The following is a 14776-nucleotide window of genomic DNA, read 5'->3' as shown; positions in this document are numbered from 1 at the left end:
GCGGACTGATCATACAAGCCCCAGGTATTTCTCTCACTTAAATAGGCATAAATGAACAGGGTTATCTGTTAAAACTGCTGTTTCACCCCTTCTTCCCTTCACAGCTGAGAGGGGAATCACTTGTGCAAAACTTTTACGTGTTCCAACACAGAAATGTGAGGAAAGTGTGAACTCTATCCAATTTGAGCTCAAAATCAAGAACTTGGAAGTTACCATTCCTGACGTGTGAGGCGATTCCCCATCCATCGGGAGAAGCCAAAGGGAAAGCCCTTGCTCTGGGAAAGAGCTCTTATCAGGTGGAAACAGCTAAAACTTCCCTTGAGCTTTTATCTCTGGGCATACTAGAAGTGAACTGAGGGTTACTCTGGGCAGGATGCTCCAAACACCCAACTTCCCTGTGCCAGGTGAGGGGGTTGGAGGTGTACGTGGGCTGTGACGGTATTGCAACTGCTAGGAAGTTCCTCGGTATCGTACCCGGAGCAAGGGGCTCTCTGGATCCCCTTCCGCAGAGCAGGGAGAGGGAAAGAAGGTTGCAAACATCCTTGCGACCACTCTAACCCACCCTGCACCAGGGCCTCCAAAATGCAGCCTGGAGAGATGCTCTTGTTTGGCCACCACGCTCCTGCCGCAAGAGCCAGCAGAAGCAACAGGTTGTGATTGTGCGAGAGGATCACACACATCACACCCACAGAGAAGACTACAAATGCTCAGCAGTTACCCAGGAACCCTCTACCTGTAGCCCATTAATTTAAATTACTGCACCAGGCACATTGCTCAAGGACAACATGAGCTTGCAACTAGAAATGAACAGAAAGTGCAGAACTGCCCCTCAGGTAAGAGCTCTCTCATTTCTCTGGATTGCAGATGGGAGCTTCATAACCTCTTTTGATTTTATTAAACACATTTTTAAGCTTTCTGAAAAAGCAAGCTGCTTCAGGTGAAAATGGACTAATAGGTCTAGCTGCTGGGCCCATGGGCATGCCATGCATACGTCACATCACCCTTGAGCGGGGCAGGGTGAGTAACTGGAGTGACATTCAGATTCATAGAAACCTTGCTGCCTCCTGCAAAAAAGGATCAGATTTTAAAACCCTCAGATCCTCGAGAGATTCAGGAACAAGACACCACTCTGGCTGTTATTGCAGTACAGGATGGTTATCCTCAGGTGATGGACATTGCCTGACCCTGAGGGACAGATTTTGCTTCATCTCCGCTCTGCGGCAGCGGGAGGGGAGGACTCATTTCAATGCAATCTGCTTTTTTGTCTGTCCATCCTTTACCTGCTGTATCAATTTATCTGTACGGTCTCTGAGGTAGGGCTTTCTGTGCCAGTGCCTTTGCACAGCGGACAGCAGCCTGGGATCTCCGACCCCAGAAAAGGTTTCTGGCCGCTGCTGCTTTAAGAAGAAATCAGATACTTCCACTCCTCCACAGCCCTCCTTGTGCAGCACCCTCCACCCCAACAAACCCTCTAGATTTCAAGCAACTGGAGCAGGATGCGATGGAGGGATTGAAACATCCCAGCTTGCCTTCAGCAGAGGCTTCTTCCCTGGGGAGAAAGTGGAGGACAAGCAGCACCAGGGTGACCGCCGTCATCAGTGTCAGGAAAATGATAAGCACCACCTCCAGGCGGGATAAGGAGCACTTGGACCTTCCACACATGGCGGGAGCACACACTGTGAAAAGAGAAAGGAGGACATATGACAGGCAGCGGGGACAACCGCCTGGCGTTGGGCAYGTCACACCCAGAGCAGTCGCAGATCACACCCTTGAAGAGCCCCATGCACTCGCTGGGCTCTGGTTTGCGTCATCACCTTCCATCCCGTTCTTCTGAGCTGCCCAGGGCGGGTGGCAGAACAGCCAGCATGCAGTGATAAGAATGAAAAGAAGTGACAGTGATTTTTTTTTTTTTAAATCTGCTTAAGACAGTAAAAATATATCTCCAGTGAGCTATGATGTCTCCCTGTCGCGAGGCCTGATAGGACGGGGAGAATGCCTGAACTAGCAGACCCAAGCTTCTGAGAACACTTTGCTTGAATCTTTTGAAGAAATCTTTTCAATAAATTCCACAAATAAAATAAATAAATCCAAATAAAAATAACACAAGTAAAGTCCACAAATCTTTTAAATAAAGCCAAGTCTTCCACCAGATCCTGTACAGCAGCTGAGAGGGATATTGCAGCCTGAGACTTGATAGCATTTCTGCTGCTCATGCTTGGAGCAATATTGCAAAACAACAATTATTATGATGATGGTGATATTAATTTAGGAAACACAGTGCAAAACAAACATATACCCAGCTGGAAAAAAACAGTGGTTGTGGTTTTTTTGTCCCATCATTATAATAAAAACCCAAACCCACTAATTTTAGGAACACAGCATGTTTCTCCCTTCCTCAGGATTGCCTGTGATACAACACAAACTCTAACACTTCTCCCAGTGAGATCCCTGATTTCCCCCGGACCGTAGCAGCGCTGGGAGCAAAGCGCCCAGAGAAAGGCACCCGTCCCTCCTAGGCATATTGCATCTGCTCAAACACTTGGAGACAGATTGCTGGAGGACCCACCAGGATCCATGCTGTGAACAATGCAACCATTTATAATCAAAGGGCATCACAGATTTCCATGATAAGACCCTGCTTTTAGATGCTAACTTTTTTTCATCAAACACTGAGCTCCTTGGATTAGATTTTTGCATACCGTTCTTCCACCTCAGACACAGGTTTATTGCTCTTTAAAAGATTAACAAAAAAAGTTATTCAAAGTAAGACTATGGGGAAATACACTATTTTACCCTGTATGAAAAAACAACAGTGACCTCCTCTTTGTCCTGCTCTGGCATCCTAGATTTGCATCAAGGATTTCAGGTTTCCCTGGTGGGACTGGCACTTATATCAAAGATATGCCTTTCGCCCTTCTTGCATGCATCTGTCCAAGTTAGAAATAAGCCTTTAAAATAGCTTTGGCCACTTTCATGCATCCTTAGATGTGCTAGTAGCTAAAGCTTACTGCAGATCCCACTTCTCTGCACACTGCTGCTCATGACTGAACCACATATGTGTCATCCTCCAAAGGTTTGGGTTCTTGTTTTAAAGAGATGGGGGGTCTCCACCCTCAGGGATTGTCCGGACTTGCCTGAGCACAGCCCTGAACAACCTGCTGTGGCTGCAGTGTTGGCCTGCAGYGAGCTGGGATCAGAGCAGTACTAAGAAATCCTATGCAAACTTACCTTGTAGCACAGCTTATTAGAAATTTCCGTATTCTGGACGATGTATGGCTTCAGTACGTTCAATTCTGTTTGTAGCTGAGCTTCCTTGCATGTCCTAAGGTCTAAAGGACCTCTCATAGCTGGAAAACTGACTTTATTGCTGCTGTAGCCCTGTGAGTCAGGCACTGCACAAGATAAGAAGAAACAGATCAATAATTTTTATCAAAAAGGGAAGTAGGATTTTTCAACACATTTATTTTAGATGATGAACAGTGCTTATCTCTCTAAAATAACCTTTCTGGGATTGCACTGGTCAGCTGTGGTGCACAAGGAGTTTGGGAATAAGGCTTCCTCCCTCTTCTTGGCTTCAGCATAGCTCGACCTGCCTTTGGGCTGGCCTCTTCTTCCTATCTGGCCAGGTCTCCTAATCTCTGTGGAAGGTCAGTCTCCAGGATTGCCAAATTTTTTTAGAAAGTGAACTTGAACGTGGGAACATACCCTCAGGTTTTAAGCTCGTTTGCTTTTTCCATTGGCTTTCTGGCCAAGCCACAGGCTGGTTCTATCAGGCATGAATTCACCAGCTGCTAAAGCATGCTTTGCCCAAAAAGCTTTGATGGTTTGCTCTTCCCAAACCCAAAGGTCCCATTCCATCCCATCCCTGGGATGGTAGCTGTTTGCCGTTGCTTGGGGAGGGAGGGAGGTGGTGAAAGACCCCGTGAGCACTATGCTGTTTCTTCCCCCAGCTTCTCAAACTCCCATGTGTTTCAGGGAGAATTTAAAGATGGGATCACCTCCAACATTTTCTGTCATGCTCAGCTTTCCATTAGCCAATCATCACGGGAGATTTGGTCTTCCTCTTTTTGCCACCATTTCTCTTGCACCCCCAAACTCAAGGGTTAATATCCCAGCTAGCATCAAGTACATGGAATTTGAGTTATTGTTTCAAGGCTGTATTCAGTATCTCCTTTTGACTCAGCAATTCTTGGACTGGCTGGTGGGAATAAGTAAGACTTTCCGATATGTTATCTTCTTGCTGCGATACTGAAGAAACTTAGTGCCCCTTCCACTGGCTGAAACCAATCTGTTTTGCCTTAGGGGATGAAAAATACCCCTGGGGAGTTCTGCGCTGTTGGGAATATCCTACTTAGGGGAAACACCTGGACCCAGGAGTCCAGGAGAGACCCTGATGGCTCTGCAGCAGGCCAGCTCAAGACCAGCAAGGTTTATTAAATCCAGCCCAGGGTCCACCGATCCATGTCAGGCTGCGTGTCGTGCCTGTCCCAGGGAGCATGTTCTGGCTCAGGCACAGTGCTGGATGTGAGCTGACCCCTGAGCATGGCTGTGTATTTATCAGCCCAGTACCTTTCAACAGCTCTGCACAGAGAAGTAGCAAGAAGAGCCTTGGACCCGTTCCAAGTGCATGCAAGAACTCATACTTGGACTGTGCTCTCAGTGAAGTGGGTAGGACTCAGCTCTTGACTGAGCATCGCTTCTGTCCTCTGAGCAAATAGCTCAGGCAAAGAGCAGCAGAAGTGTGGCTGAATTGCTCCAGAACCTGACCTGGGTGTGAAATCACAGTCACATGTGCTAACCAGACCAGTTTTCCTTGATCTGTCCCTGCAGAGAGCCAGCATGCTTTATCTGAGTTTCTCTTCTTTCTTAACAAGCATCTTATATTTTCACCCTGGACACACAGCTGTAATTTAGTTTGGAATGATTCACCCCGATGCAGAGTACCACGCAGCCATACCCAGCCACGACGCTATGAAGGTATGAGACTCGAAGGGTAGGATGGGTGTTGCATGCGTTGCTTTCCCTCCCCTTGCCCAAGGAGAGCACACCAGCCACTGCAAAGAGCAATAGTTACCTACCTGGACTTTCTTCCATTGCAGGCAACCTCTGAGCAGTACCACTCAGCTTAGGGGTTTTGTATGAATAGCGAAAATGGCAAGGTTGCCCCAAATTCTGCACCAGCCCTGGAGGTAACTGAAGAGCTGTGTTCGACAAAACCACGAGCAGACTATCACACTGCTGATAGGCGAGTGTCCCCGGGCCAGAGATGAACCAACGGGACACAGGAATGCGTTGTATGTTGGCAAGAAGAGCAAGGACTCTTTTTAAGGGTGGCATATTTGCTAGGTCATAATGAATCTTTAAGAAAATGAATTTTAAACAATTCGCGTAGATATGGCTCGGCCTTCCAGTCTCACCTCACAAAACACAAAAACCTTAAGAAAAGTCCTCACTGCAGCTCCATAACTCCGGAAAAGACCAATAGACAACCCAGTTGTTGTTGTTGCGGGGAGGGGGTGATGCCACTTCAGAACACATTTTGGGGAAGATCTTATAAAAGACTGTTCAACGTGGTTATGCCATAAGGAAGGTACATGCTGGACACCTTCCAGGTGTTCTTTCCATAGAAAACTCAAATTGAAGCAAGTCCTAAGAGAGACTAAACAAGCAGAGTACTTATTTTTCCATTCTGTCCCTTTGCTTCCCTTTCTTTTCTGCTGATCCTCTCTTCAGTCCTGAATCCATTATAGCATAGACCTTCTCACGGACTGCAGTGCGGAAGAACATAATGCTCCATCAGTGGTGCTTCACTATTGCCTGCTTCACTGCAAGGGATATAGCCAAAAAACTATCAGTAAAGCAAAAACAAACCAACCAATACGCCCAAGCAATGCCAACATTGCATTTCCCTTCAAAAGCAGCACAAAACTACAGGAATATCTAGTGGGAGAGCCTGGTAATTGTGCGTGAAATTTCCAGCTGTAAAGCATAAAGAGCACCTGGGTAATTAAGGCAGAACATTTCAACATCTACAAATCTCATTCCTGATTTTCAAAGTTTCAGTTAGGCCATCACCAGAGAAGGTTATGAAAGTAAACTACAGTCCCTGGGGTTTCTAAGAAAACGCTTCTCTTACGAATGTACTTGCTTATGATTAGATATGGGATTACTGAATTTGTAGGTCAAAGCCTTCAGTGGCTTTACCTGAATGCATTGGAGAAGACAAAATTACAGTGAAATGCGGAAGGCTAAAGAGCCCTGATTTTAATGGAGGAAAGTCTATCAGAAACGTGAAACGTGTTTGGAGCTGCAGTTCAGCCCTGGGGTATTTTTCCGTTCTTCCCGTTTCATTTCCAGACTCCTGTTACAACACTTCACATGGCCTCATAGTGCTGCTTGTTACAGCTTTAATAGCTGCTTTCATCTCAGCTCCTTCCAAGCAGCGGCTAAGAGCGGCTTAGCCTGAATTCAGCTCGTCATCACACCATGGGCATTCATCTATGGCTGTAACACTCCTCACAGCTATCATTTTTGGCCAAACCATATACAGACATGCAGCTTCTGGGGGCCGGCCAGGATACGATTTGGCCCCACCAGAAATAGGCTGTGATCATCACATTCTACCCAAGCGTAACCACCACAAAAGGTTTCATATGTTAAAAATTCGAGTTGGATTCTCACTATACAATAATGCTTCAAAGGCTGAGGACTGAAAGAATGAACACCTTAGCTTAGCTAGGAGGATAAAAGCCTTCTGCAGAGGATCACTTCTGTTCTGACGTGGTTTATTATCATCAGGACAGTACCCTGACAGCACGATTTTTACATGCCTGATTGAATTTTGGTTTGGAGGCCAGAGACATCTCAGCTTGAATGGCCCAAAGCCAAAACACACAAGCATTTGCACTGTAATTAAAACTTCATTTTCTACCAACAGTTTCTGCCCCGTGTTTCAGGTGAAGCAGCCACTGCTTTCTGCATGCAAAATTCAGATCCTTCGTGCATCTCGCTGGATAAAGTGTGGGGTTTTGAATGTCTTCAGAAAGCTCTTCTTTATCACCCTGTTCTCACCCTCCTGTAGCTTCACACAGATTTTTCTGCCTTTGTGTTAATTAAATTCATAATAAAGAGTACGGAAGAGACCCACCAGCTGGTATAACTCACCACATACACAGAGCCAGGAAGAGGACAGATCTGCTGCATAATCTGGCTGACTTTTTGTTTGCCTCAGCTGGGGCGTATTAAAAGGATGGACAGGGAATGAATAGACTTTTTCTTTTTCCAAAAAAGCACTACATTGCTCAGTCTTTTCTTTATCAGACTGGAACATTTTGTGCCACCTTCTACAAAGCCAGAACTTCTGGCTGAATTTCTGCAACCGCTGAAAGCAGCTGCATCAACCCTGCATTTTTCTTGGAGTAAATCATTTTATCTGGGAAGTCACTGCAGATACCCTGCAGTGATGAGCACTTCTCCAGCAGGCCTTTGGCAGGCGCACTCCTGCACGAAGTCTGCGAGTCCAAGTGCACTGCAGACCTTGGCATTTGGAGGACAGATACTTCGATTCAAGCCTATTTCTCAACCCTGGTCAGTTCCTGTAGTAGAAAAATGAAGCAAGCATCAGCTCTCAATATGGGTATGTTATTCACATGGACCCAAAACATTCACCAAAGCCTGTGATCCTGACTACGAGGAGGAGGAAGTGATTGTGAAGCTTCTTACATAAAGTTGTTTATTAAAGAATGAACAAAGTCCTTTTTGCGTGAATACGGAAGGATCCTGACAACAGGAGATAACGTTTCTGCACAGAGTAGTCAGCAGAAAAACTGCTCGGGCTTTGACAAGGACACACGCTGTGAAGTGACTTATCAGACCACAGCACACGGCTTTTCTTCACCACCTTTCCCAGTGAAAACACTCAAATGCCTGCTCTGCGCAGCAGTACTTAACTGTGTTGGCTGAAGGGCTAAGATTTGGGGTAGGATTTGGGGGGGATGTGGTGGGAGGAAATCATGGCCAGGCTTGAGTATAGCCCTATGATTCACCACCTCACTCTTGTTCCAGCTTTCCTGATCATCTGGAAAGACCCTATCCAACCCCATCCAGGCATAAACACACGGAGAGATGCATTTGCAGGTGGCAATATTGTCTTTGCTTTTTACAGGATGTTATACTCAGCATCTCAAAGCCATCCTAAAAGCATCTGAGCCTATTCCCATCTTCTGGATGATTTTTTCCTCATCCCAGGTAGATGTGTGTCCTTCTGCTCTAGATTGATGTTCATGCCTGAGGAACAGGAGAGCCTCTTTCCACCACGACAGCACTGCCTGGGCTCTGTTGACTACCAAAACTGCTCCCACGCTGGATGTAGTGTTTCAAGGCTTGAGAGAGAAGGTGACGACTGCCTTGACCTACTGCTGGTGGTAGTCCTGCTCCAAGCAGAGGACCCCAGAGCCCCTTCATCAACACTGCTGTGGGTTTTCCATGATATAATCTTGATACAGATGTTCTCACAAGTCTCAGAGAAGAGCCAGTTCCCTCATTAACAGCAGATTCTTCCTGTCCAGGAAAGAGTCAAATTCTGTGGCTAAATCCTCAGCTTCCGAGAGCATGTTCAGTAAGCCCAGCTAATCCAATAACTAGCCCAACTCACCATAAGTTGTCCAAATGCCAGTGTATAGGTTACCAAAAGTTGAACAGTTCCCATGGTTGTTCTGCCAGTTTAGGTGGCCTCTTTCCTCCCATCTTTTTGCTGCAACTGGGCTGGCACAGAGCAGTAGCTAACTCCAGACAGACCCCGAAGTACTAAGCAGTAACACGAGATCTTTTTCGGGCTCTCTAGTCTAATACCTGAGAAATGCAGTGATTTCCTTTTGGAGCATCTTCTGTTTCCAGGAGCATGTGCTGCAATTCAGATTTTTCACCAAGATCTGAGTTGAGTTTAAACCTCCTCAACTATTTCTAAGAAAAACTTGAGCATAGTTGCCAGTTCAAGATGGTATTAGTGCAGCTGCCTTAAATCGCTTTGTGAAACCTCTAGTTCTTCTGGTAAAATCAAATCTGCCACCCTTTAGCTGGGAGAAGCTGTCAGATCTGCATTTGGCAGGAGTATCAGCTTAGAGTTACCTGCTATGGAAATACCTTTCTCTGGCCACAAGAGCTATCTGAATTTGGACTCGAGCAATTTAAGTAGGGTGCAGGTGGGTTTTGCTAGGAAATAAAATCAACAGGAGTCTTTTTGCTGCAGATAAGCATGATTGCATCAAGATCTCACATCCCTAATTACAGGTGCTCTCAGGACCCAGGCTACGCTCTCCACCCAATACCTGGTACAAACATTTCTCCCTAGTCTCGTCTCAGGGCTGCCCTCCCAAGGAAAAACAAGAGACAGCAAAATACCTTTGCTCACTCTCCCTTCAGACGTGTTGGCTGTAGGCCTGCTGCTACTTCTGTTTCAGCTCCTTTGCTCCAGGAAGCGCTGTAAGAAATAGGAGGAAACATGGCTAAACCCATCTCTAGGTATGTCAGCGAAGCCCAGGACCCCTTTCTGCAAGTAAATTTGAAACTTAAAACTTCAGCAGGGAAGCAAAAGAAGAACAGAAGTGATAACAGACAGAGAAAGGAATGCAAAAAAAAAAAAAGGAAGAGGAGGCCTACAAAGAGCTCTGTAACAAAAACCTGTTGTAGTCACAGCACTAGCTGGGCTGACCGTGACGTCCTTCAAGAGCCTTAAGCACCTGTCCTCGCATATGTGCTAAATAGCCAGTCAGGGTGTGAAGCTATTTTCCAGGACGGATGCCAACATCTCTATATGACATGGTGTTTTCGTGTTTGCAAACGGTTCGTTCAGAGACAGCGCACCGTGTTGGAGAAACGCCGTGAGAGCGGCTTCCTCGGGGTGCCACAAGAGGTCTGTGGCCTAGCTGAAAACTGCTCCCAGCAATGGGATGAGAGCTGTTTGTGTTAATAAACAGCGACATTCCTGCTGGAAAACCCAGCCGAGAACACAYGCAGAAAGTTTCGAAACCTCCAGGCTGAAATGGGAGAAGGGCTTTCAAAAAGGCACGCAAAGCTCAAACGATTTCTACGATTACGATTTCTAAACTCAGATGTCGTGCACAACATATCACCACAATCCACATTTTTGGCCCAAATAATTAATAAGCACCTCTAAATCATTTCCTCCTAAATCACTGTAGTACAGGCAGTGCTCCAAAACACGCTTTTATTCTCTATCACAATATTATTCCTCAGTCGCATCTGAACTGAAGCAGCAAGCGATACCTACCAACCACTATCCAAAAGTTATTCTGGAAAGTAGAATAAGTAACAACCCTCCTGCACTTCTGGAAAACCAAGTCCTGGCACTTTTTGCTGCTGTCTAATACTTGGTTAATTTTCAGACATGAGGAACACCCTAAACTTCTCAAGATCTTGTGACTTAAATCTATTTGCGGATTAAATGCAAGTGGGTTAAAGGCTCAGATGCCACCATAAATACAAGTGAAAAATATTTTGCCAGATGTTATTTAAAACAACAGCAAAAAGCCAAACATCAGTTCCCCATTTCATACATAACATTTATTACTTTCGACACTCAAGCGTCGTGCTTGATTTCCCCCTCACCTGGCTAAGATTTTCCATTAGCTAAAACACTGAATGAAGCCCAGCTATAAAGGGATCACATCACTAGGCACRGACAAGCCAGCACCTTCCACATATAGATGACACCAGTGGGTGGCCCAGATGAGCACACATGGAAAACCACCCACGTTGTTGTTGTACTGAACAGCAGCGCAAACCGGATCATCAGGAAGGCACTGGGGCAAGTGTTAAAATCTGTCAAAATTTCATCCTGGATTTAATCCAGGAAAGGTTATCTGGCTGCAAGGTAAAATCATGAGGTGCGTTTCCGTCACTCTTTCAAAACGCAAAGCAYGGAAACACATTTCAAGGCACCCTTGCTAAAAAAAAATTAAAAAATAAAATACAATACAATAAAATATCACAGTATCTGACACTTCTCAAAGCTACAGAGTCGCACGTTCTAGGCAAAGAGAGAAAGATCAGTGCAGAGCAATAGATGGCCTCCTGACATCCTTTGCAACTTGATTTGCCTAMAAGCCTATCAAATACAAAGTGGAAGAGCAAAGAAAAAAAAAAATCACCTTGGAGCGACAGCAGAGACTGAATCACCCAGCAGAGGGCTGCATGAGCAGTCCCATTTCTGCGGCTCATCTCGCTGCCTAAAAGCAATCTGCCAGGCAGCAAAGACGAATCTCTTCTCCGCTATGGGCTGCAGGCACTACAGACTCAGCTCATACTGCTCATGCCCAACCCGCTCTGCATGGAAGAAGCTGAGATGAACCAAAATTAACTAAAAACAAACAGTTGTGCAAGCAGCGGTTCTGGTAGCATATCTTTCTCCCCAGGGAAAAGGAAAATCAGCAATTACAGTAATTCCCGCTAAGCTTCAAAATACCAGCTGGCAGGTTTGCAGAGGTAACCTGCACCTTGTACCGCACGTTCCAAGTAAAAGGCAGTGAAATCTATTTCTCACTATTTTAATGACTTGCAGAACAACATTTTAGTGCTTTGAGTGTGCTGTGATGCTCTGCAAGGTTATGTTGTTATGACCAGTGTCTGCAGCAACCAGTGGTAAAGCCTCAGCAGAAGCAATTATTAATTAAGTTAAAGAGTACATCAACCAAAAGTAACCCAGGGCATCAAACATGCACGTAAATCCAGAGAAGAGATCCTTTGACTCTACAGTTATTTTCCTAAGTCTGGAAAGGGAAATGAAAGGATACAATAAATCATTAAGTGCTAAAAAAAGCAGGGTTTGGATGAATTGCTTTGATTTTTACAGGAGTCTAAGGTACCTCGTAGTAAAGCACTTGAAGCAAGTTGAAGCCATCATGATAAAGTGGTTGAAAGCCAATCCCAGATTGGTTGGACCCCATTGCATTAACCAGAGGGAGGAACCACCCCATCCTCAGAGGGTGGTATTCAAGAGAGTCATCCTTGCTTAGACTCGAGTCTTTCAAGAGTAAAATTGGTTAAAAGATTTCTGACAGTTTCTGGACTACAGGGGTTCAGTTTTTCTGATCAGATGATGAAGCTGAGGAAAACAAGAGCTCTCCTAGCTGAGACATGAAAAGGCAACTGGCAGACCATGGGCATACATCGTAAGCAGACTGTGTCTAGTAGCTCACGAGATCCAGGCACCCAGCTGCCCTTTCAGAGGAGATTTCTGGGGCAAACTGGTCTCTCTGTGGGGGAAGGAGAGCAGAGAAACAGGCTCTTTCCTCTGTCCATCATTTCAAGGCTGTGGGGCTGTGTTCAGCAGATCTCCCTGGGCTCTGTTCTTCAGCTTTAGCAAAAGATCTCAGAGAAGCTGTTCCCGTTATTAAAAATACTTAAGAGACAAGGTGCAAGGTTAGCACAGGTGACCACCACGTGTCTCAGATGAAGGACTAGCCACACACACTACAGAGACCTGTCTCCCCACTCACCCATGCTCTGGCAGGCGCTCTTCCTCACCAGGTGAGGGTGCTCCTAGGGCTGCTAAACCTCCATCTGGGACTGCTGTACCTGGGGGAGGAAGYGACCCTTGCAAGGTGCCATCTGAGCAGGTCAGACTTGCGAGCAACCTATTTAAACACAGCAAATATGCCAAGGTTGAAAGGAATCTGCCTCATTGATCCAAAGGACGACAGCACTCAGAAGAGCTGTGATTTATGGCCATGATAGGGGTAGAGGTATCCCCAATTTGCCTTCCCCTCTTGTGTCCACAAGCAGATACAAACATACCAGGAGGTTAAAAATAGAAAAAAGAAAAGAAAAATTAACTCTTAAAGCTGTCCTGAGAACCGAAAGCGGACTGGAGGAGCTAGAAAGGACTAGGGCGCAAGGAGGAGTCAGAGGCAGGRACTTCCCAAAGCATCTGGCAGCATTTTAGGTACTTAAAAATGYAGGAGACATCGGAAGAAACCCTAAAGCAGTTTATTTTGGCTTCAACCCATCCTCTATTCTGACTGAAGCACATTCTCCCAAGCTAACCTCCCACCCCRAGCCCTTCACCAACTTTCCAAGGCAGCCAAATACATTCGGAAGCATTTGGTCAAAACCAAACACTTCGGTGATAATAGCATTCTCATTTCCACCCAAAACGGAGTTTATCAGAGACATTCCTGGGCCCTGGAGGGATCTTCTGCTCAAACGTGCATTCACCATTCACGGCAGCAGCCCACACAGCCCCATGGGCACAACACTTACCTGGAATGCCAACAGCACTAAGAGAGCACCTGATTTGAGGAACAGTCAAGTAGCACCTGAGTGGAAGAGCTGTGGCACAAGAGAAAAAAACCCTCATTGCTCCCTGGGCCTGAAGATGGAAAAATGACRACACAGAACTGGAGGAACTGGGTAGATCCTTGCCAAGTTAACACCAGTGGCTTTTGCTGGTAGCTAGAGCCCTGCTGGGCAAGAATTGGGCAGAAAATAAACCAGGTGGGCTGCTCTAGGTTCACCCACGCTTACACCGTTTGCTAGCAAGCCCAGAGTGACAGCTGTCAGGGTCAGAGATGCTGGCAAAAGCCTTCCGAAATCAAGTTGGGGGATTCCTGCTTGGCTCCCAAAGCTTGCTAGAGATGTGCCTAGAGACAACGTGCAGAGAGAAGATGCACGGGAATACCATGCTACATCAGATGAAGGTTTCATCTATTCCGGTAGCTTGTCTCTGGAAGCAGCCYTTAACAAATGGCTCAAAAGGAAGGTACAAATCTTCCTGCAAATGCACCATGAAAGACAGCAAATCTGTCTGCCTTAGGCCCCTGCCAGCAACACTTGCTGAACCAGACGAGAAAAGTTTGTTCTCAAACAGTACTGTTTTCAGAAGAGTACAGAGAAGGGAAGGGATCACTGTCCTTGCTTGGTCTGTGCTACTCAAAAATCTGCCATCTCCTCCCCTGTATTTTAAGGGTCTTAAACTTTCCCCATCTGGAAGGACTAAAAGCTGAACAGAGATGKGTCTTAGCAATACAGGCACTCATCTTTTCAAGTCCATCCTCTGGGAAAGATCTTGATTTCTGTTCCCCCAGGACTCTGACAATTACCGGGGTTCCTCTCCATCTCAAGCTGTCCTTTCCCAGCCTTTTCCGGTGCAGATCCTTCCTTCAAATTCCAGCTTCCTGGAATTTGCATTTGACAACATGTTAAGATTTAGGTCTGCTTCTATCAAGCCAGCACAGCACAGGAGTTTAACTCTTTTGCTGACTTACGTGGAGGATGCCTAAAATGAAGGGGACAAAGATGTGCGCGCTTCAGTCCTTGCTCCACACTGGCACTGTTTTGCTGTGCTCTCCTCTCCGACAGGAATCAGTGGTAAAGGTCCATGCGAGTCCAAGCAGGTTTCATTGTCCAAAGTAGATGCATGCAAAGCATCGTTGTGCCAGTGCCCCACAGCAAAGGGATGACGTACATGGTGGTGCAGCCTCCAGTCAGGAACAGGCTTGCCCCAGGAAGCTGCCAGGGATCTCACCCCAGAAATACAAAGCCCCAAAGGTGGGCATACACGTTCAAGATCTCCAGGAGAACACCATCACCTCCTTGCTACACTTCTTCAGAAAATGAAGGCAGATTAATCAGAACAGATGTACCATATCTGAATAATTTCTGGGAAACATAGCTGAAGCGTTCGACAACGGGAAATTTGGGATTCCCCAATTCATTAGTGAAACGCTACAAAAGGAGCAGTTGCGTTTTGCATACCTAT

At 46.1% G+C, this 14776-nt stretch overlaps 1 protein-coding gene across 10 annotated transcripts in view; it reads right to left on the bottom strand.

Annotated features, from left to right (window-relative positions):
• ASAH2 (N-acylsphingosine amidohydrolase 2) overlaps positions 1-14776 on the bottom strand; it is a 92344-nt gene that overhangs the window by 22118 nt on the left and 55450 nt on the right. For 4 of the 10 annotated variants that reach the window (XM_026080861.1, XM_026080904.1, XM_026080920.1 and 1 more), the window contains exons 3-6: positions 9400-9478; positions 5079-5825; positions 3229-3392; positions 1530-1676 (exon numbers count right to left, since the gene is read on the bottom strand). In XM_026080861.1, coding sequence (XP_025936646.1) covers positions 1530-1662 — 133 coding nt within the window. In that variant the 5' untranslated portion in view covers positions 1663-1676; positions 3229-3392; positions 5079-5825; positions 9400-9478. Of the gene's footprint in view, positions 1-1529; positions 1677-3228; positions 3393-3501; positions 3993-5078; positions 5826-7164; positions 7596-9399; positions 9479-12515; positions 14193-14282; positions 14773-14776 lie in introns of those variants that run through there. The other 6 variants (XM_026080880.1, XM_026080872.1, XM_026080840.1 and 3 more) reach the window with 6 other exon arrangements.

The sequence above is a fragment of the Apteryx rowi genome, unplaced genomic scaffold, assembly GCF_003343035.1.
Source record: "Apteryx rowi isolate R43461 unplaced genomic scaffold, aptRow1 scaffold_116, whole genome shotgun sequence".
Classification (NCBI taxonomy): Eukaryota; Metazoa; Chordata; class Aves; order Apterygiformes; family Apterygidae; genus Apteryx; species Apteryx rowi.
This window is presented reverse-complemented; position numbering and strand designations above follow the sequence as displayed.